The 23,413-nt window shown below is 37.1% G+C and overlaps 1 protein-coding gene across 2 annotated transcripts; it reads left to right on the top strand.

The window, feature by feature from the left end:
- The first annotated feature begins 214 nt into the window (after positions 1–214).
- ZNF214 (zinc finger protein 214) lies at positions 215–16,898 on the top strand. 2 transcript variants are annotated; one of them, XM_058688096.1, is made up of 4 exons: positions 215–457; positions 1,510–1,598; positions 13,682–13,843; positions 14,944–16,898. In XM_058688096.1, the coding sequence occupies exons 3-4, from the start codon at positions 13,717–13,719 to the stop codon at positions 16,638–16,640; spliced, it is 1,824 nt and encodes a 607-aa protein (XP_058544079.1). In that variant the 5' UTR covers positions 215–457; positions 1,510–1,598; positions 13,682–13,716; the 3' UTR covers positions 16,641–16,898. The 2 variants fall into 2 exon arrangements, with proteins under 2 accessions (XP_058544079.1, XP_058544078.1); XM_058688095.1 differs by lacking the exon at positions 215–457 and adding an exon at positions 880–919.
- The last annotated feature ends 6,515 nt before the right edge of the window (positions 16,899–23,413 follow it).

Here is a 23,413-nt window from a genome sequence, read left to right as displayed (position 1 = left end):
TAGCCCTATTTCGTTAGCATCGGGACGGGGGGGCGGGCGGTGATTCGGTCCTATTCTCCACTCAGAGTTCGGAGAACTCAGGTCTCCGGTGCCCGAACGCCTGCGACAGACGGCCGAACTGAGTCCCGGGCCTTCTGTCCAATCAGGAGCCACGTTCTCCGGCGCTTTCCTTTCCTTTCCCGCCCCGCCCCGCCCGTCTCCATGGAAACACTCCGAGTGTCTATTTGGAGGCCCGGGGCTTCCTTTTCGGTCTAGCGGGGCTGCGGCCATTGTTTGTGTAGACGGACTGTTTTGGCCGGTCCTGTCCCCCCTCAGAGGTTCCACTAGTGACGCGGATTGTCGGGAGCACCGAGCCAGAAGCGGGGAGAGCTGTGGCTGAAGAAAAAGTGGCAGAAAAGGGAGGGTGTGGGGCCGAGAAGCGGCTCCCGGCTTAGAAATCCCGAAGACACCAGTGTAGGTGGGTCCTTCACAGTCGCCCTCCCCAAATTAAAACCGACTGAGGGGAAGAAGAGAGGAGGACAGAGGCAGCTTTGACCCCGGGACCGGGGTGCTTGGGACTGGAAGGTGTTGGGGCGGAGCTCGGGTCGGGGGTCTGGACGTGGAACCGAGGCCGCGCGCATCTGCGCTGCAGGAGCAGAGGCCACGCAGATCGGTGGCCCTGATGCGAGCAGATCCCGCTCCTTGAGAACCATTTGTGTGTCTGAATCCAAAAACACTCGGGCAGCCCGTGGCGCGTTGGGAGAGCCCAAAGCTATGCTGCTCTCGGGCCGTCCACGAATCGTTTTTTTTTTTTCTTTCTAGAGAAAGAGGGCTCTTAACTGTTTATCATTTTCCCCAGGGACCTGTGATCACCAAGGCAGGGCCCGGGTAGCAAAGGCTCATGCCCCCATTAGCAAAGGCTCATGCCCCCATTTTACAGGTGAGGAAAGTGAGGCCCTGGGAGGTCTAGAAGTTTGGTCATTTTCAAAGTTCTACAAGTGGTTAGTGACAGAGACTGATGAGGTCCGGGGAACGCTAGATCTGGGACCGTTCTGTAAGATTCTAGGAACTCTGATAGTAAATCCAGTATTTCTGTGTATTAAGTAGAGAAGAGCAATGGAATTATCTTTCTACTTTACTGAACAAAATAAGAAAAATACTTTAAGAATAGAAAATAAGTGCCCTATTTCTATTATTTTACTATTTTTGTTAATAATTAATTAGGAAAGCCTTGGGGCTCAGAGAGGTTAAATTACATTAGAGAGCATCTGCATCCCTGGAGGGACTGTGAGATCAAATTCTGTTTTCATGCCCAAACAAGAATTGTACCTTTGAAGTTTTTAAAGGTTCAGAAATTAAGTCCTGGTTCCAATTCTCATAAGTCTCCTATCTGGCCCTTAAAAAGGAACAGAAACGTTCTTATGTTCTTTCTGGCCTCTTTCTAGGAGGTTTGGGGGTCACACCCAGTTAGTATGTGGGGATGATTGCAAGGCATGCCCAGTCTTTCATTCCTCCTTTCTTCTCCCTCAGCTCAGACTCCTCAAAACTCCACCCTTCCCTAAAAGATGAGCATAAAGGAGGAAGCAATGTTCACTATTTTCTTCATAGTCTGATCCCAGGTGAGTAGGAATGTCTTTTCTTATTTATAAAATACCCCTGGAATTATCCATAGGTGGTGGGAATAGTGGAAGTGGCAGTGGGGATGGATGAACCAGAGTAGAAAATGTTCCTCACTTGGCTGAGAAACTTCCAAACCTCCTATTCCCACCCAGTGTCTTTTCCCAACATTTACTCATTTATTCAGCCAGTCATTCAGGTCTACTGTAAAATTTGTACCGTTCTTGATGCTCTGAGATCAAGAAATATAAGAATTTTTTTTCTGAACACTGAGGAGATAAACCATATGAGGTCAATAATAATTTCTCAAGTTAGCAAACATTAACGTGTTAGAATGAGTGGCACTTAAAAGACAGGAATAGAAACTCAGATTTGAAAAAATCATCATGAACAGGAAGGTAGTATTCTAGATGGGAAGATCATCATTGAGTCTCAGGCAGAAATTGAGGGGAAAACTAAGAAAACAGAGCTAGTTACAGTAGAACCTAAGTATGCATGTATAAGGTGAGGTCACATTGTGGAAAGCTATGCTATTTTTGTTTAATTGGTTACTTATTCTTGTGCACCACTCAGTCCCCTGCACATCAACCAGAGGCAGCCATTACTGACATTTGGATCTATTTACTTATAGTCTTTTATATAATATTCGATACAAATACATACTAATCTGTAAAAACACTAATATGTACACATACGTACAAAAGTAGACACATAGGTAATCTAACATGCATATATGTAGATTAGTATATATAAAAAAAATTTCAACATGAGAAATAGGCTCCATGAAGGCAGAGAACATTTTCAGTACATAGAACTGTGCGTGGCATGTAGTAAGCACTCATTGAATATTTGTTGAATTATGGATGGCCAGTTTTTGTATAATTTTTTTCATTTAACATATAATTGAACTTTTTTCAAATGTCTTTTGGTAACATGAGTTTTTAAGACTATCTATTATTCCATTCCAGGTATGTGTACTGTACTCTAGGTATATATGTTCCCTTCCAGCTATATGTACTTTATTTAAATTTTCTTTTTTGGGGAAAAGTTAAAGTAATTCTCAATATTTTGCTGTTTATAAACATTTTCTATTAAATATTTTTATACATAATTTATTAAGTGTATCTCTCTTTATGTCTTTCAAGATACGCTTGGAGAAATAGGATAACAGAGCCAAAGAATATAATGTCTATATTTTAGGCTTTTGGAAAACTTAAGTTCTTTTTTAGAAATACTACATGAATTAACTTCTGTAACCATTTGATGAAAGATCCTCTCTCTCTGAACCTTTACCAGCTTTGAGTATTTAAGATTTTGCCTTTAATTGCATCCCTTTAATCTTTAGAAAGGTTGACCATTTTTTACATGCATTTACTGGTCATTTGCATTCTTTCTTTGACATAAATAATGTATGCCTCTTGACATGCATTACTTTTTTTTCCTACTGAATTTTTTGTTTCTATTTGATGAAAAGTATTCTTTGTATGTAAAAGATACAAACCATTTGCTAATTGCTATATTTCTCCCTTTTGTCATTTGCCTTTTGGGACTTATTCATGTAAGTTTCAAATCTGTATAGAGTGAAATCTTATTTCTTTTCATTAATACAGTTTTATGCTCTGAGAGCTCTTCTTCACCCTCAAATCTAATACACAATTACTTTCATTTTCCTCAATTATTTTTTTATAGTTTCAAGTATTTTAAAAGTTTAACTCTGAAGCCTTTCAGGTATTTATTTTGGTGTGAGAAATGATAGAACTTAAACATTCTTTCCCACCTCCCGCTTTCTTATTTTTCTTACAACATTTACTTTCTCCATTGGTTGTAGTGCTACTTGTTTATATACCAAATTACCAACTTCATTACATATACACACACATACACAGTTGTACACACAGATCACTTTTGGGGCTGTCCTGTTTCATGGACCCATCTCTCAATTCTGCTATCGACGTGTATTTAATTTTGTTCCTGTATATATATAGTGCGTTTAATGGGCAATGAAGAGGAATTTAGCCTTTCTTTTTCCTCATTTAAGGATAAAAGGAAGGAAGATAGCCCATTTTGGGAAAAAAGGAAGTAAAAATTACTTAAAAGTTTTAGATATTGAATATATTAACCTTTCAGTATGTTTTTTTTAATGTAGCATATTGGTCAAAATACAGGCTCTGGGTCCACTATCTAAGCTTGTTTCATGCTTCTGCCACTTCTGAGTTATGTGAATTAGATTGCATTACCTAACCAGTTTCTCATCTCTGAAGTGGGGAAATAGAACTTAGTAGGGTTAAGAAGGTTAAATAAGGTCAAATATGTAAAACCCAGCACAGTGGTGGACAAATAGAATCAATAAGAATTGGTTGCTATTATGTTAGTTATTATTTACAATATAATGTACAACTATTTCTAGTCGCTAAAACATAAGAATTGAGCAGGGAATCTACTTTAATATATTTTTTTGGCCAATGGCTAGTCAGATATCCCGGCACCATATATAAGCCATCTTATCCCCACAAATTTGATATTACCTTTATCATGTTTGAATTCTCTGCTATATTTGGGTCCATTTCCAGATTTCTATTCTTTTGTATTGATCTTGTCTATTCCTGTGTCAACCTCATGGTGTTATAATTACAGAGTTACAGAGTTTTAATATGCCACTGGGTTAGTCTCCTCTCATTTTTTTGTTTTAATTCTTCTTTTTTTTTTTTTTTAACTTTACATCCAAGTCAGTTATGATATAGTGCAATAATGATTTCAGGAGTAGAATCCAGTGATTCATCCCCTACGTATAATATGCAGTGCTCATCCCAACAAGTGTACTCCCTAATGCCCCTTGCCCATTTAGCCCATCCCTCCACCCACACTTCCTCCAGCAACCCTCAGTTTGTTCTCTATATTTAAGAGTCTCTTATGTTTTGTCCCTCTCCCTGATTTTATATTACTTTTGCTTCTTTTCCTTTATGTTCATATGTTTTGTATCTTAAATTCCATATATGAGTGAAGTCATATGACATTTGTCTTTCTCTAATTTTGCTTAGCACAATAAACTCTAGTTCCATTCATGTAGTTGCAAATGGCAAGATTTCATTCTTTTTGATTGTCAGGTAATATTCCATTATACACATACACACACACACCACATCTTCTTTATCCATTTATCTATTGATGGTCATTTGGACTCTTTCCATACTTTGGCTATTGTTGATAGTGCTGCTATAAACATTTGGGTGCATGTGCCGGTTTGAAACAGCACTACTGTATCCTTTGGATAAATATCTAGTAGTGCAATTGCTGGGTTGTAGGGTAGTTCTGTTTTTAATTTTTTGAGGAACCTCCACACTCGTCTCCAGAGTGGCTGTTCCAGTTTGCATTCCCACCAGCAGTGCAAAAGGGATCCTCTTTTTCCGCATCCTCGCCAACATCTGTTGTTGCCTGAGTTGTTAGTTTTAGCCTCTGTGACAGGTGTGAGGTGGTAACTGATTATGGTTTTTGATTTGTATTTCCCTGATGGTGAGTGATGTTGAGCATGTTTTCATGTGTCTTTTAGCCATCTGGATGTCTTCTTTAGAAAAGTGTCTATTCATGTCTTTTGCCCATTTCTTCACTGGATTATTTGTTTTTTGGGTGTCATTTCTTTTTAATAATGGTTTTTCTTTCTCCCACAAAAGTATTTGAAAATCAGTTTCTCAGACCCACCCCCAAACCTGTAAGTATCATTGAAAATGTAGATGAGTTTAATGAGAACAAAATTATGTTTATTTCTCCTACCTAAGATTGAGGAGTGCTTTCTAAATTTAAAAGCTACAGGGGCGCCTGGGTGGCACAGTCGGTTAAGCGTCCGACTTCAGCCAGGTCACGATCTCGCGGTCCGTGAGTTCGAGCCCCGCGTCAGGCTCTGGGCTGATGGCTCGAAGCCTGGAGCCTGTTTCCGATTCTGTGTCTCCCTCTCTCTCTGCCCCTCCCCCGTTCATGCTCTGTCTCTCTCTGTCCCAAAATAAATAAAAAACGTTGAAAAAAAAAATTAAAAAAAAAAAAAGCTACGTTTATCTAGGTTCTAAGTATTTTTGTTAAGCTTTTAGGAATTTATATTTTTTTAATGTTTTTGTTTATTTATTTTTGAGAGAGAGAGAGATTGTGAGCAGGGGAGGGGCAGAGAAAGGGAGACAGAATCCCAAGCAGGCTCTATACTGTCAGCACAGAGCCTGGTGCTCGGCTTAAACTTACAAACCACGAGATCATGACCTGAGCTAAAATCAAGAGTCAGACACTTAACCAGCTAAGTCAGCCAGGCATCCCAGGAATTTTATTTTTTAACTGGTATTGTAAATGTCATTTTACAAATAACTTTTAATGACTATATGTCTGAACTTCACATGGTTACTTAATTTGAACTTTTATTGTGATGCATTCATACATGCAAAAGAACATACTAAAACAGGTATGTATAAATTAAAATATAATAACATGAATGCCTACCATCTAGACCAGAAAATACTTTTAATTTTTTTTAATGTTTGTTTGTTTTTGAGTCAGAGAAACAGAGTGCAAGTGGGGAAGGGGCAGAGAGAGGGAGACACAGAATCTGAAACAGTCTCCAGGCTCTGAGCTGTCAGCACAGAACCCGATGCGGGGCTTGAACACAAAAACCGCGAGATCATGACCTGAGCCGAAGTTAGACGCGCTTAACTGACTGAGCCACCCAGGGGCCCCTAGACCAGCAAATACTTTTAAAAGCCACCCTGCTAACCCCACAATTTCATTCCCTCCTTTTCCTAGAGAGGCAACTGCTATCTTAAATGTTATGTTTATTATTCCTTACCTATTTTTTTTTAGTTTTATATAAATGGACTCTATATAACTATTCTGTGAATAGCTTCTTTAGTATAATGTTAGATTTTTACAGTGTATCCATGTTGATTCATGTACCTAAAGTTTTTTTTAACTGTTGTGTATGCTTTCACAGTATGACCAACAACTTATTTATCCATCCTACTGTTGTTGGGCCTTTTGTTTTGCTTCCAGTCTTTTTGATATACTGAAAAACTTGTTGTATGTATCTTCTGGCATACATGTGTTTGTTTTCTAGGGTACAAACCTAGTATTAGAATTGACTTCCCTTATAATTACTAATAATTTTCAGTTGATTTTCTTTGGTTTCCCATATACCATACCCTCTACTTGCTTTGGGAAGTGGTTTCATCAGTGGTTTAAATATAGTGAATTTGCAGTATCTCTGTCAAGTTTCCAGTCTTATTGGGTATGCCTTTAATGTTTTACTTTTGGATTTGAGATATATTTGCATGTCTTTATTTTTATTTTGCTAACTTGATTTGTTTGTAGTTTTAAATGAAGGATCCATACCGAATTTTAAGAAGTACCTTTTTGGCACTGATTAAAATATATGGCTTTTCTTATTTAACATTGTTATGACAGTTTATAGTTAACATTTTCTTCATTTGGGCCTTCCTTTGTTTACCTTTTGGAATAAAGCACCATTCTGTCATGCTACAATTTGCTTTGATATTGTAGCAGATTACGTCTGCATTTTCTAAAGATGACCACACCGGTAACATATTGGACTCTTCATGCTCATCTTACGATGTGACTTAACACTCTTACCACCAAAAAGTAGGATCTGTGTCCCCTCTTCTCAAATCTGGCTGGGGTTTATGATTACCTCAATCAGTGGAGTACTGCAGAAGTGATGCTTGTGACTTCCAAAGCTAAGTCATACAAAGGACACAGCTTTTGCTTGCCTCTACATTGAGAAGTAGCCTAGGCCATGTGAACAAATGCAAAGAAACTAAGATCTTCCATCAACAGTCACAACCAGCCTGCCAGCCTTGTGAGTGAGCCACCCTGAAAATGAATCCTCCAGCCGAATCAAGCAAGCCTCTAAAAAAAAGTAATTGCTGCTCCTGTCGACAACTCAACAATCTCCTGAGGGATCTGAACTAGAACTGCCCAGCCAAGCCATTCCTGAATTCCAGGGAAACTGTAAAAAAATAAGATAATACTGGCAGTATGGCAGTATGTTATAAATATAGGTGTTGCTGGATTTTATTAGCCTTATATTTTACTTTATCCTTGAAGTTTATATCAATATTCATTAGTAACACAGTGTAGATCTATAGTTTTATGACTTTTACTGTCTCAGTGTTTTCCTCAATGTCTTAAAAGTTTTGATAGTTTTTCTATATGATTTGGAATAATTTAATAACTTTGAATATTCTGTTCCTTGAAAATTTGAGAGAATTCATGTTAGAAAACATTTGGGCCAGTTATTTTTGAAGGCTATAGTTCTTTGGTAACTTGAGCAATTTCTTTCATTAGCTGATCTGTTCAGGTGTTTTTTCTTTAGGACTTGTTGAATGGTTTTCTAGGAAAAAAATATATTTCCTATTTCTATTAAGATTAATTTTTAAAAGAGCTGTAGAAAGTGCCCACCTAACATTCAGTTAATTTTAAGTTTTCAAGTTTATTTGTTTTGAGAGAGACAGAGACAGCATGAGTGGGGGAGGGGCAGAGAGAGAAAGAGAGAGAGAGAGAATCCCAAGCAGGCTGTGCACTGCCAGCACAGAGTCTGATGCAAGGCTCGAACCCACGAAACTGTGAGATCATGACCTGAGCTGAAACTGAGAGTCGGACACTTAACCGACTGAGCCACCCAGGTGCTCCACATTCAGTTAAATTTGTATCTGTTCCTACTTCCCCAATGTCAATTCTAACTTTTTTCTATTTATGCTCACTCCTTTTTTCCCCCTTTGGCTAGCTATCTGGTAATTTATCTATTTTATTGTTAATATTTTTCTTCAAAGAACTGGCTCTTGGATTCATTTCATAATAGTAAATGTTTTTCAGTTCCACCATTTTCTTTATTGATTTCCCTTTTGAAATCTATCTAGTGTTTACATTGTATATGATACTAAGTTGGAATCCATGTTTATGTTTTCTCATATAGTTAATCAGTTTTCACAACACCATATAGTAAATAATCCATTCTTTCCTCTTTTATGTTTAATGCCATCTTTATTGTTAATGTGTTTTCACATATAAACAAACACAGTCTCTGAGTCTTCCATGCTGTTCTACTGGTCTTTTTTCAGTTTTGATTTAATGTTGTAGTTCCGTGGTATGTCACTATCTGGTAGGGCAAGTCTTCCTGCTTGGTTTACTTAAGTCTTTATAGACTTCTTTTCCTTCCCTGTAAATTTTAGGGGAAAAAGTATATTGTGTTCCTTAAAAAATCCAGCTGGAAATTTGGGGGTATATTGAATTTAATTCAACCCATCCAAGAACATGGAAGTATGCTTCTTCTTTATTTAGTTATTTATTGGTTAAGATAGTGGTTTTTTGTTTTTGTTTTGCTTTTTTGTGAATGATACTATTTTTTTTTTAAAGTTTATTTATTTTTGAGAGAACCAGCGAGCACGAGCGGGGGAGGGGCAGTGAGAGAGGGAGACACAGAATCTGAAGCAGGCTCTAGGCTCCAAGCTGTCAACACAGAGCCCAATGCGGGCTCAAACTCACAAACTGTTAGATCATGACCTGAGCTGAAGTTGGATGCTTAACCTACTGAGCCACCCAGGTACCCCATACCCTCTATTTTCTAGTAGTTGATTGCTGATACAATTATGCTGTCATTTTATTGTATCTGGTAATTTTGCTGAGGTCTCTATTTAGTTTGTGGTTTATTTGAATACTGTTCATTTTTCTACATAGATTTCAATAACATATGCAAATAATTACTTTTTTTTGTTTTTACTTCTAATTCTTATGCCTCTTGTTTCATTTTCTTATAGTATTTGTCAGACCTTTGGTACTATGTTGAAAGCAACAGTAATGGTAGTCATTCTTGTTTACCATAATAAAAGGAACACATACAAAGATTCTACATTCAAGTTCTGATTTTGATGAAGGTTCCTAATATGTAACCTTTACCAATTTAGGGAGTTTATTTCTACTTTGCTAAAAGTGTTTATTTTACTTTGTTTTTTATTTTTATTAAATTTTTTTAAAAGTTTATTTGCCTATTTTGAGAGACAGAGACAGAGATAGCATGAGCAGGGGAGGGGGGCAGAACAAGAGACAGAGAGAGAATCCCAAGCTCTGACAGTGCAGAGCCCAATATGGGGCTTGAACTCACAAACCACGAGATCATGACCTGAGCTGAAATCAAGAGTCGGAGGCTTAACCAACTGAGCCACCCTGGCACCCTTGCTGAAAGTTTAAAAAATTTTTTTTTAATGTTTATGTTTGAGATAGAGAGACAGAGCATGAGTTGGGAGGGGCAGAGAGAAAGACTCAGAATCTGAAGCAGGCTCCAGGCTCTGAGCTGTCCCACAGAGCCCGATGCGGGGCTTAAACTCACGGACCGTGAGATCATGACCTGAGCCGAAGTCGAAAGCTCAACCAACCGACTGAGCCACCCAGGCACGCCCCCCCTGCCCCCGTTGAAAGTTTTTAAAGATCATATATAGGTGTTGAACATTATGAACTTTATCACATGATTTTTCTGCATCAGCTAATTATGGTTTTCTTCTATAGTCTATTAATATAGTGAATTATGTTGATAGATTTTCTCTATCATGTTGAACTGTCCTTCCTTCCTGTAATAAATAAACCATGTGTAATCATGATTCATATTTTTAATATATTCCTGAATTCAATTAGTTAATACTTTATTTAGGATTTTTATAGATTTATAAAATTTACAAATGGGATTGTAATTTTACAATTACTTTTTGATACTGTCTTTATCTGCTCCTGGAGTCAAGATTACACTAGCCACATAATGAGCTAGCAATTTTCACTTTCTCTTTTCTAAAACAATTTGACTGTAATAGTAATTAACCGCTAACAGAATGCTTGGTAGAACAATAGTATGTTATTTATTTATTGCAGTTTAAAATAACACACATTTTTTCATGTCACTCAGTTTCTAAGGGTCAGGAATCTGGGAGCAGCATAGCTGTGTGGTCCCAACCCAGGGTCTCGCACGGGGCTGCAGTCAAGCTGTCAGCAGGACTGCAGTTATCGGGAGGCTTCACTGGGGCCGGAGGATCTTCTGCTAAGATGTTTCACTCATGTGGCTGTTGGCAGAATGCCTCATTTCACACTGAGGACAGAAGCCTCAATTTCTTGCCACATGTCCTGTTCAAGGCTCCTAAGTATTTTCACCACATAGAAGGTAGCTTCTTCAAGAGAGAGTGATCTAAGAAAAAGGGCAAGGAGGAAGCTGCAGTGCCCTTAAGAGCTAGTCTTGAAAGTTGCATACCATGTCTTCTTCCCCTTCTGTTTTTTTATGTAATATTCCTCAGAAGTGAGTCCCTAAGTCCAGTCCACTTTCAAGGGGTCGGGAACACTTCTTGGAAGGAAGGGAATCATATAATTTGTGGACATATTTTAAAACTATCACAAATAAGATGGATGTATATATGTACTGAAATGTGAAGTTGTACATTATATATTACATGAGAAATGCAAACCAGAATTGTCATGTCTTTGTTAAGAGAAAATTTCAGTGGGGTGTGTATGTATGTTTGTGTGTATGAATGAATAAAGGTCAGAAAGGACACAGTAAAAACTATCCTGGTTACTTCTCAACTTATTTAGGGAGGGTAGACTTTCAGTTTTTATTTTTTATTATTATTCAGAATTAATGAAAATTTTATGAATTTGTTTTCAGTAAGAGTGACTAAACTCTGAATCTCTAGTGTATTTTTTAAAGCAATTCTTAAACATTTTTAAAAATAATCAAAGCCAATAACAACAGGCCAACAGACCGAGTTTTACTTTTCTGTACTTTTTACAAAATAAGGAACCAGTGGGTTCATTTATTTTCTGTTCTAATTCCAGTTTTCACTCCTGTAGTCTGGGCTTCTGAACATTCCAATTTACCTATTTCGTCTAGCTAGCTAGCCAGATATCTATGTATATTCATTTGTTTATGTTAAAATAGACTTACTATATTTTTTTTAAGTCTATTTTATTCACTTTGAGAGAGAGAGAGAGCAGGGAGGCTCAGAAAGAGAGGGATAGAGAGAGAATCCCAAGCAGGCTGTGCACCATGTAGTCCGATGAGGGGCTCAAACTCACAAACTGCGAGATTGTGACCTGTGCTGAAATCAAAAGTTGGACGCTCAACTGACTGACCCACCCAGGCGTCCCATAAACTTATTATATTTTACATTTTTAACATTTATGTTATAAACATTTAAAAATGAACAGCATTGAATTTTCTCATTCTTGAGTTCTTATTTGTGGTTAATATTTCATTGTTGACGCATGGATTTTCATGTAGGTTTTTTGGAAAACAGTACCTGGGTGGTATACTTTAAATCCTTGAATATTTCAATACATCTTCCTTCTGTCCTTTTGTTAACACAATAAGGATGTACATGGAAATCTTGATTTACAACCCTTCACCAAGTTGTGTTTTACTTCTTTTACAGTAGGCCTGGGTTTAAAAACCACTATTTTGCAACTGAATGACCTTATACAAGTTACTTAATCTTGCTAAATGTTGGTTTCTGGGGCACCTGGGTGGCTCAGTTGGCTGGTTAAGCATCTGACTTTGGTTTAGGTCATGATGATCCATGAGTTCGAGCCCAGTGTTAGGGCCCTCCAATCTCAGGACAGAGCCTGCTTTGAATCCTCAGTCTCCCTCTCTCTCTGCCCTCCCCTTCCCCCTCAAAAATAAATAAACATCAGAAAAAAGAAATTTAAATGTTGGTTTCCTTATTCCTTTAGTGTTGATAATTATACCTTCTAGGATTGTTGTCATAGTAAATGAGATAACAGCTCTTTTCACATAACCTTTGGTATTTAACTGCTATGATTATAATGACTTGATGGTCATGATATTCTAGTTTTCCTCCATTAAAAGTATGTATTTTCTTTATTGTAGTATTTACTAAACATTTTTAATTGAATTTTAGAATTGAGAATATGTCATCAAAGAAATGTGTCACATAACCAACTTATGAGCTGTTCTTTCCACTAAGAGAAGTATTTTTAGGCAGTCTGAATACATACATTTATCTCTTCTTTCTAAAACTGCATGATGATAAAAAACTAAAAAAAAAATGATGAAGTAAAGAGCCATTAGCAAATGAGAAATTTCAACAGTAACTTGGAAGGCAACAGGAGCAACAGTGGGAAGAGCTGCATAGAGCTAAAGACATTCCATCCTGGAATGCTCCACAGGGGAATAAGCATAAGAAGGATTTGATGAGCCCTGTGAACTTCAGGGAAGCTGAGGATACATCTTTAACACTGGAAGCAGAGGGTCAGTCAAAAAAGAGGATCCTAAAGTATTTCCAGAAAAGAAAGAAAAAGTTGGTTGCAAAGGAATTAAACAAACAAAAATTCTTAGAAACAACAATGAAGGCTTATGAACGGTGAAACGATTCTGAGAAAAATTCTTTTTGCTCTAGAATTCAATACCCAGCCACGTGAATGATGACAAGGACTTCAAACATGCAGTGTAACCATGCTTGGAGATTCTCCTTTAAACCAAAAGTGTATCTTGAAAACCTTGTCTGTGTCTCACCTTTGCTTTTTTCAGTGGCCGTGGACTTACCATTCATAAACTTGATTGAACTAATTTGGGCCTGTGCCTCCCAATTAATGGAGTAATTCACAAATGAGGAAGAATCATATAATCTTGAAAATGGAGCACTAAAAAGAATAGCCAGCCCAGATTGGAGCAGGAAGATGAACATTTCCAGAATAAAAAGGGTTGGGGGGAATTGACTTAAGTTTTTTCAACTATTATTTACTAATTTTTAAAATAGGGATGATAACCGTATCTACGAGAGGGTCACTGTGAGGACTACTTAAAATAATATGTGAAGTACTTAGCCCAGTGGTTAGCAGACAGATGCTATATAAATGTTTCTTAAGATGGAAAGCCGGGTATCCGGCTTCAGTGACTGGATACATTATTTAGCCATCTGCTATTGTTATGTCTCCTCTTACCTTTCTTGTTTTTCTTCATTATTAAAGTTCTTTATTTTTTTATTTGCTTTGTTACTTACATTACGTGCTGAATGGCTATTGCTTTGTCCATCTTCTCATTTAGATCTCTTCTTCCTGGAAAATCTGATCTTTGACCAGATGGCAGTAACATTTGAAGATGTGACTGTTATTTTCACTTGGGAGGAGTGGAAATTCCTGGATTCTTCTCAAAAAAAGCTCTACAGAGAGGTCATGTGGGAGAACTACACAAATGTCATGTCAGTAGGTAAAGTTATCCCAGCTGTTAGGTAATAGAGTTAGTTTCTTCTGGGACCAGTTTTGTTGAGTATTTTGGTTCTTTGTCTAGGTATTGTATTGAGATAGGAGAAGTATCCTCAGAAATGGGTCTTAAATCAGATGACAGATAGAAGATAGAGCAAGACATCTTCTAAGACACCCAGGCTATGTATTGATAGGTATTTGTGATTATTCTTATTTATTTTCTGGAATTCACTTAAAATACAGATCTCCACACATAATTCATTCTGTGTGGTTCTAAATTTGTTCTCTCTTCATACTATTTGTACAAGTTAGCTTTTGCTATATAACAAACTACTTCAAACTAGTGACTTAAAACAAACCTTATTATTTTCCATGATTCTCATTGGTTAGATGGAACTTCTATCATAGAGTGATTTGACTGGGGCTGGATGGTCTAAAATGAGGGTGGACAGTCTGACTCACATGTCTGGCAGTAGGTCGATATCAGTAGGGATAATGGAGATGTGTTGACCATACATCTTTCTTCAAGCAGGCTAGCCCAGGCTTGTTTACATATTGGTGGTCACAGAATTTTCAAAACCAGCAAGAGAGAGGACAAGCCCCAGTGTACAAGCACTTTCAAGTCTGCTTGTATCACTTTTGCTATTGTCCCAGTAAAGAAAGCAAATTGTATAGCCCAGCTAAAGTCAGCATGGAAGGGGAACACGCAGAGGTACAGAATTAATACAGCCATTTTTTCACACAATCTATCACACTCTGCTAGAATAGAAAAATAGAAATATTTTATTTCTCATAACAATGCCCAAATAGAGTAATCTAATTAAATCTGTTTTTAAGATGATTTCCATGAAGCAGTCAGCCTTATTTTTTGATTTCTAACAGTACGTGGTAGTAGTAGATGCTTAGGATACATCTGTGGATTGAATGAATAAGTGAATGAAGGGATTCACATATGAATAAACAAACACATGAATTTCAGACCTAAATCCTAAGTCCTAATCCTTCTTTCTGGATACACATATATTTCTGGAGGTGAGTGAGATACTTGGAAATTTTTTAACACCACCTTCATCTCACCACTGGATAATCTGCTTATTCTTCTAGGAAACTGGAAAGAGAGTTACAAACCCCAAGAAGAAAGATTCAGATATTTAGAACATGAAAATCATCCCTGCTGGCAAGGCTGGAGGAGTGCCAGCACTCAGATATATAAGAATAGAAGCTATGTGGAAACCATCCAAGGAATAGATTCCAAAGACCTCAAGCAACAAGACCTTTCCCACCATCAGGAATGGTTGATACTCTCCACGCAAGTTCCAGGGTATGGGAACTATGAGCTGACTTTTGAAGGCAGAAGTCCCAGGAACTTAAAATATACAAAGTTTATACCCTGGCAGTCCTTAGAAACAAAACACACCCCTCAAGACTATGCTAGAGAAATCTACATGAATGAGTCACATGGTTTTCAAGGAAGCAGATGCCATCTTGGCATATCTAAGAAAAATCTCTCTGTGGAAAAAGAACAGAAGCTCATAGTTCAGCATTCTTGTGTCTCAACAGGGGAAGCCCGTCCAGAGTACATTGGGGAGATATATCAACATGACTTACTGAAAGACTCTATGGAAGAGAAATACTGTGGATGTAATAAATGCAAAGAAATTTATTATTGGAACTCGCAGTGTGTTCTCCACAAGAGAAATCAACTTGGAGAAAAGTTCTATCAGTGCTCCATCAGCACAGCATGCTTCTCTCAGAGATCAGACCTATATAGACATCCAAGAATTCACATAGGTAAGAAGCTGTATGGATGTGATGAAGTTGATGGTAACTTCAGTCAGAGCTTAGGTGTTCACTTTCATCAGAGAGTCTGCACAGGGGAGGTTTCTTATATATGCCACATGTGTGGTAAGAGCTTCAGTCAGATCTCTAGCCTTCACAATCATCAAAGAGTCCATACAGAAGAGAAACTCTATAAATTTGAGTGTGGTAGGGACCTCAGTAGAAATTCATTACTTCACATTCACCAGAGACTTCACATAGGAGAGAAGCCTTTTAAGTGCGATCAGTGTGGTAAGAGTTTTAGTCGGAGTTCAGTGCTTCACGTTCATCAGAGAGTCCACACAGGAGAGAAACCATATAAGTGTGATGAGTGTGGTAAGGGCTTCAGTCAGAGCTCAAATCTTCGAATTCATCAGTTAGTCCACACAGGAGAGAAGTCCTATAAATGTGATGACTGTGGTAAGGGCTTTACCCAGCGCTCAAATCTCCAGATTCATCAGAGAGTACACACAGGAGAGAAGCCTTACAAATGTGATGACTGTGGGAAGGACTTTAGTCACAGCTCTGATCTTCGCATTCATCAGAGGGTCCATACAGGGGAGAAACCCTATACTTGTCATGAATGTGGGAAGGGCTTCAGCAAGAGTTCAAAGCTTCACACTCATCAAAGAGTACACACTGGAGAGAAACCCTATAAATGCGAACAGTGTGGTAAGGGATTCAGTCAGCGTTCACATCTTCTCATTCATCAGAGAGTCCACACAGGAGAAAAGCCCTATAAATGTGATGATTGTGGAAAGGGCTTTAGTCACAGCTCTAATCTTCACATCCATCAGAGGGTCCACACGGGAGAGAAGCCTTATCAATGTGCTAAGTGCGGCAAGGGTTTTGGTCATAGCTCAGCTCTTCGAATTCATCAAAGAGTCCACACAGGAGAGAAACCTCATAAATGCCATGAGTATTATAAGGGATTTGATCCGAATTCACATCTTCATAATAATCACGGACAGGAAAGCTTATAATTATGTTCATTTAGTTAACCGCTTTAATCAAAGCTTAACTTTAAGCCCAATAAATGCTGCTGGGAAGAAAATTCTATAAATAACCCAAGTAATCCCGAGCAACGTTTATAGTTTTCCCTAACTCCCACCAAGAAGCATTTGCTTCAAGAAGAAATCCTTAGGAGGATGCCTATGTATTTAAAATTAAAGTGTATTTACTTTTTCTATTAATATTATACATAGCCATTATAAAATATATGAAAGATTCAAGAAAACTCTGCATCCTTTCTAGTCTTTTTTTGTACATTTTTATGTGCATGAAATCATACTGTATATTTAACTTTGTATTTTCACTGACTTCAAAACATTTACTTACACTTTGGTTTGAATGGAAATTGGCTAGCTAGCTATGAAACAGCATCTTGACTCCCTGTAAAGTCCCTAGGAAACCACAGGAAAAAAACACAAAACTTGAAACTTAACTGGTAGATAACCTATTGCTCAAATGTAGAAGCATTAACTACAGGGCCAGTACAATTCAGTTGCTTATGACATAAGGTAAGAAAACATTGCATGACCCTTTATCTGAGATAGGATGTCTTAGAGATGTTATCTCTGTCACTCAGAAAAGCCAGGAACCATTCTTTTGTTATAGGGGTGCTGTGCTGCATTTGAGGTGCACTCTCACACGTCCCCCTTCCCAGGTATCCCTCTCCCCAGGTTTCCACATTTATTCATAGGTTCAGACACCACGTAACAAGAAATGCAAAATTTAATGTGTCTAAATAAGGGGTGAAAGATGTTGATAAAAGCTGATAGAAGTGAATGCTAGATGGGGCACCTGGGTGGCTCAGTCGGTTGAGCGTCCAGCTTCGGCTCAGGTTATGATCTGGTGGTCTGTGAGTTTGAGCCCCACATCTGGCTCTGTGCTGACAGCTTGGAGCCTGGAGCCTGCTTCTGATTCTGTGTCTCCCTCTCTCTCTGCCCCTCCCCCACTCATGCTCTGTCTCTGTCTCAGAAATAAACATTAAAAAATTTTTAAAAATTTTTTTATGCTAGATAAAAAATGCTAGCTAGATCTGTTCAGCTATGCTGGACAGAATGCTAGATCTGTTCAGATCTGTTCAGAATTAGAGATTTAAGCAGTAGACTCTGATTTAATCTCAGTAGAACAAAGTGGTAATAGAGAAATCGCTGCTGGAAGCAGAACTGAACTCAGAGCTATGTGCAAAACTGAATAAGCTAATGATGTAAGACGAGAGAATTTGGCCATTATAAAATGGAGTAGTCAGTAGGAATACACAAGTCCTAACTACTCATAATATAAACGTGTTTAGATATCACTGCCCAAGAGAAACTAAATTAAGGGGACCTGTTCGGGGAAATAACAGGAATTGCAGTACCAAAGAAATAAAACCATTGTGAAGAGTTAAAAATCGATAGCCCTGAAAATCAGCTATTGCAGTCTCCTGGAGAAATTGTCAAAACAATTGGTGTCCTGAGTAGCATGAGAGAAAACCTGTAATCAGTAAAACTAGAGCAGAAATCCCTAAGTAGAGAAGAGCCTCTAAAATAAAAAGAAAACAAAGGACTACAGGGAAATTTAAAATGGATCAAAGTGAAAGGCAGTAAGGAGCAATTTGAATTAGCACTGCAGAATATCAAATAATGAATAAATTAAAATTTTTTCTTAATATTTTTATTTTTGACAGAGTGCAAGTGGGGGAGGGGCAGAGAGAGGGAGACACAGAATCCAAAGCAGGCTCTGAGCTATCAGTACAGAGCCCGACATGGGTTTTAGACTCACGGACCATGAGATCAGACCTGAGCAGAAGTTGGACGCCTAACCGACTGAGCCACCCAGATGCCCCTAAATAATGAATAAATTTGAGATGATTTTCAATGTATACAAAAAGGATAGTGAGATGGGAATAATGAGAAAAGACAGATATGAAGTGGAAAGAATGGAGATTCAATGTAGGAATTAAAGGTGCTTTTTTTTTAATATGAAATTTATTGTCAAACTGGTTTCCATACAACACCCGGTGCTCATCCCAACAGGTGCCCTCCTCAATGCCCATCACCCACTTTCCCCTCCCTCCCACCCCTCATCAACCCTCAGTTAATTCTGTTTTTAAGATTTCCTTATGGTTTGGCTCCCTCCCTAACTTTTTTTTTTTTCCCTTCCCCTCCCCCATGGTCTTCTGTTAAGTTTCTCAGGATCCACATAAGAGTGAAAACATATGGTATCTGTCTTTCTCTGTATGACTTATTTCACTTAGCATAACACTCTCCAGTTCCATCCACGTTGCTACAAAAGGCTATATTTCATTCTTTCTCATTGCCAAGTAGCATTCCATTGTATATATAAACCACAACTTCTTTATCCATTCATCAGTTGATGGACATTTAGGCTCTTTCCATAATTTGGCTATTGTTGAAAGTGCTGCTATAAACATTGGGGTACAAGTGCCCCTCTGCATCAGCACTCCTGTATCCCTTGGGTAAATTCCTAGCAGTGCTATTGCTAGGGTAGATCTATTTTTAATTTTTTGAGGAACCTGCACACTGTTTTCCAGAGCAGCTGCACCAGTTGGCATTCCCACCAATAGTGCAAGAGGGTTCCTGTTTCTCCACATCCTCTCCAGCATTTATACTCTCCTGATTTGCTCATTTTAGCCACTCTGACTGGAGTGAGGTGATATCTCAGTGAGGTTTTGATTTGTATTTCCCTGATGAGGAGTGATGTTGAAAGACAAAGAAACTGATCCCAATCACAATAAAGGTGTTTCTAAGAAAGATAAAAGAACATGGAACATAATCATTGATCACAGAAATGAAGACATTTTACCTGAGCTAAAAGTATATATACTCACTAGATTTTAGGCAAAACCAATATAAAAAGCATGCTTAGAAACAGCTTAGGGAAAAAAGAATTGCAATCATGCAGAAAGAAAAATTCTGGTCATCTACAAAGCCAGTGAAAAGAGAGAATGGATAAAGAACTCTTTACCAGTAAATGTCAAAAGACTGGAAAGACATCTTCAGAATTGTGATATTAAAAAAAAACCTTGTTATCACCTATTTTTTAAATCAACCAAATTGTCTTTATTGTCCAAATTGTGCAGGTAACAAATTAAATAAGAAAACAGAAAACATCATACGTGTTCATTTCTTAAAGAGAGGTCAAGAATGTGGAGATTATGCCATAAAACTGGTAATGAGTACTAAAATCAGTTAAGTATGCAGTTAAGTCAGAATTGTTAATTCGTTTACAAAATGTCAAAGATTTTAAATAGCTGTGCAAGAAAATCTTTAACAGTTTATATATAAATGCCTCATTGGGAGAGTTGGGTTGTCAGATAAAATACAGAACACTCAATTTAGATTTCAGATATACAATGAATTTTTTAATATAATATATCCCAAATATTGCACAGGACTTGCACTAAGAAATTATTTGCTTATGAAATTCAAATTTAATGAGGCATCCTGTTTTTATTTGGAAATCCACAACCCTGTGGGGGTAAGAATAGCAAAAGAAAGTGTGCTACATTTCTGATCTTAAATAGCAGGGACCCTACATCTTCTTAACAACTGGAGAAATGAGAGTAAAATATATATATATTTTACAAAGTTAGGAATTGCAACTAACAGAACTAAAGCACATATACCTTTCAAAACAGAGGAGAAAATAAAAACAGTATTCAGTCCCCATTGGCAAAAGACAGAAAAAAATTAAAGCAAAATTATATTGATCAGTAAGTACCCATTATTGATTGTTCAATATTGATTTACTGGTTAATTTTATTGATATAAAATAGGCAAGGGTTTATTAGGCAAATATAAGGGAGTGCCTACAATATGTTTTTTTTTAATTAATAAAAATAACTAAATCCATAAAGTGAGTAAAAACACAAAAACCAATAGTTTCCTGAGCTCTTGCTATAATCAGAAAATATAATGGGTGGAAAAAATATGGCTTGTAGTAACACTAAAATTTCTTTCTAAAAAAGAACAAATAATTCAATGAAAACAAGAAAATAAAAGAGAAGTCTTATGATTTTTTTAAGAGGAAATATTCTTAATCTATAGCTTTATTGCAAATTTCACCAAAATCCCAATGAGATTTGAAATTTTAAAAAAATATAGTCTTTTAAGAAAAACAGACATTGGACAAAAGCAAAGATAATTTAAGATTAATGAGATTGCCCTAAAATATATTGAAGTTAAAATAATGGAGAATTTTATTGTACACTTGAAAAAAAATGTTCAGAGTGCTGTCAGTAAATCACTTAGAAACAGAGAAGTATATGGATTACATATGTATATGTAACATATTTAGTATATATGCATATATACTTTACATATATATTATAAAGATCTATGAATAGGAGAAGGATTATTCAGTAAAGGGCGCTGAGAAAATTATTTAACTTTTTGGTGAAAAATAAAATTAGGCTTTCATCTCATGACCTACATCGTATATATATTAATCTAATATATATTAAAGCACAAATTTTCAGGCTGGATTCCACGAACCTCCATGTGGTTTCATGAAAGCTGGTTTATCAGAAACGAACTACAGATTCAACCCCATCTTTATCTGATTCATATTCAAGATTAGCATTTCTTTTTAAAGAGGATTGTACTTCTTTAAAATAAAATGTTTAAAATGCACCAAAGTGGGTTTTTTTTATGGTTGAAAACATGCACAACACATACGTATTTTCTGAGAATTAGAAAATATACCTAGGAATTTGGCCACAAAAGTTTTTTAAACTGTAGGTGAAAAACACTGAAATCAGAAAGTAGGAAAAATATTTTTCATGATTAGGACAGTTAAGAACTTTTATAAACTAATAAGGAAGATAGATACCTACCTACTAAAGATTGGCAAAGGACATCAGATTAAAGCAATGAAATGCCACTTTTATTAACAATTATAATAGCTATTTTCAGTGAGAGTACAGAGTGATGGATACTTACTACTTACGACGAAGGTAAATTGATAGACTTTGGAAAAGCTATTTGGCTAATCATAAGCCTTAAAATTGTTGATATCCTTTCCTTCAGTGATTTCATGTCTAGGCATATATTTTTTGGAAATAGATTACACATTATTAAAGCATTTCTATTTCCAAAGAAGAGACCCACTTCATTTATCTAATTCAAAAAATAGAGCTATAGAACAAACATGTTTTAAAATCTCACAGAAAAAAATCCAAGGACAGAAGCTTTCATATGGGAATTTGCTCTAGAATTAGTGGCCATTAGACAAAGCCACTGTTTCAAAACCGTGTTTCTTTTTGGGTAGCCTCTCTACTGTCTATGCACTGACCTACTCTTTGCAGGTCTATAATTGCCACCACATCCATGAATATGTATTTTTTAATTCCATTGCCAACCACTAACTTGTAAACTTCCTTCTGGGTCTCCCCATTCAGATTTCTGAGTGGGAGAAGATGATTGGCTGACTTTTCATTACTACCTCTACACAAGCCTTTGCGGCAGGCTAAACCATAGGCTACTGGAAAGGCTTTGGATTGGCCAGCTTTGTTGTCAGATGTTCACTCTGGTCCCTTCAGACATGCCCAGGGATGGATAATAAGGCATAAAACATGGCCTTGAAGGGCTGATGTTCCAAAAGTTTTCCCCAGAAAGTGGTGGGTCTGAGCCAAGCATCCTGAATTACATTAGAACACAAAGATATTTATTGTTCAAGATATTTATTGCAGTATTTTTTATTGCCCTCCCCCCCAAAATAGGGGAAAAGTTGAATAAATTATGATGCATCTATATGTGTAATGTTATGCAGCCAGTAAAACTTATATTTTCCAAGAATCTTGTAATGATGATATACTTATGGTGTTAACTGAAAGTATAAGATATAGAACTATATATGGGGTAAGATTCTTTCTTTCTATCTATCTATCTATCTATCTATCTATCTATCTATCTATCTATCTATGTTTATACACATATTCCCATGGGGAAAAATTGGATATATACCAAAATGTTATAGTGGGTAGGATGGATTGTGGCTATCTTTATGTTCTTCATACTTTTCTGTATTTTTTAAATATTTTTATTGGTGTCTTCGTAAATAAAAATGGCATTTTTAGGGCGCCTGGGTGGCTCAGTCGGTTGGGCATCCGACTTCAGCTCAGGTCATGATCTCGCAGTCTGTGAGTTCGAGCCCCGCGTCAGGCTCTGGCTGATGGCTCAGAGCCTGGAGCCTGTTTCAGATTCTGTGTCTCCCTCTCTCTCTGCCCCTCCCCTGTTCATGCTCTGCCTCTCTCTGTCCCAAAAATAAAAAAACGTTAAAAAAAAAAAACTTAAAAAAAAATGGCATTTTTACATATAACATTTAAAATGTCAATGGTTGCATGATATTCCATTGTATTACTGTATCATAACGCTCAATTATATTATCAGGGATTTGGAATTTTTTTTTAAAGATTCCATTTTTAAGTAATCTCTACACCCAGTGTGGGGCTCAAACCCACAACCCCAAGATCAAGAGCCACGTGCTCCACCAACTGAACCAGCTAGGTGCCCCTGGACTTTTCATTTTTATATCATGAATTTAACTGCCATAAATGTCATCATGTATGACGTTTTTGATTATTTTTGTCAATTTTTATAAGTTTCTATATTCAATTATTGGATTAAACTATAGGTCACAGAAGTATAATTTGTGCAAAGAAACGAAATAATTAAATTACATGATGTAGACAGTCAGCTACAAGTAGCCTAACACTGTTGGTGTATTAAGTGTAAAAGTGAAAGGA

This window comes from Neofelis nebulosa, chromosome 10 (assembly GCF_028018385.1).
Source record: "Neofelis nebulosa isolate mNeoNeb1 chromosome 10, mNeoNeb1.pri, whole genome shotgun sequence".
In the NCBI taxonomy this organism is placed as follows: Eukaryota; Metazoa; Chordata; class Mammalia; order Carnivora; family Felidae; genus Neofelis; species Neofelis nebulosa.
This window is presented reverse-complemented; position numbering and strand designations above follow the sequence as displayed.

Coding starts and splice junctions, on each gene's coding strand:
- ZNF214 (XM_058688095.1), top strand. Junction 1,599..13,681: donor TCTTCATAGTCTGATCCCAG/GTGAGTAGGAAT, acceptor CTTCTCATTTAG/ATCTCTTCTTCCTGGAAAAT. Junction 13,844..14,943: donor CACAAATGTCATGTCAGTAG/GTAAAGTTATCC, acceptor TTATTCTTCTAG/GAAACTGGAAAGAGAGTTAC.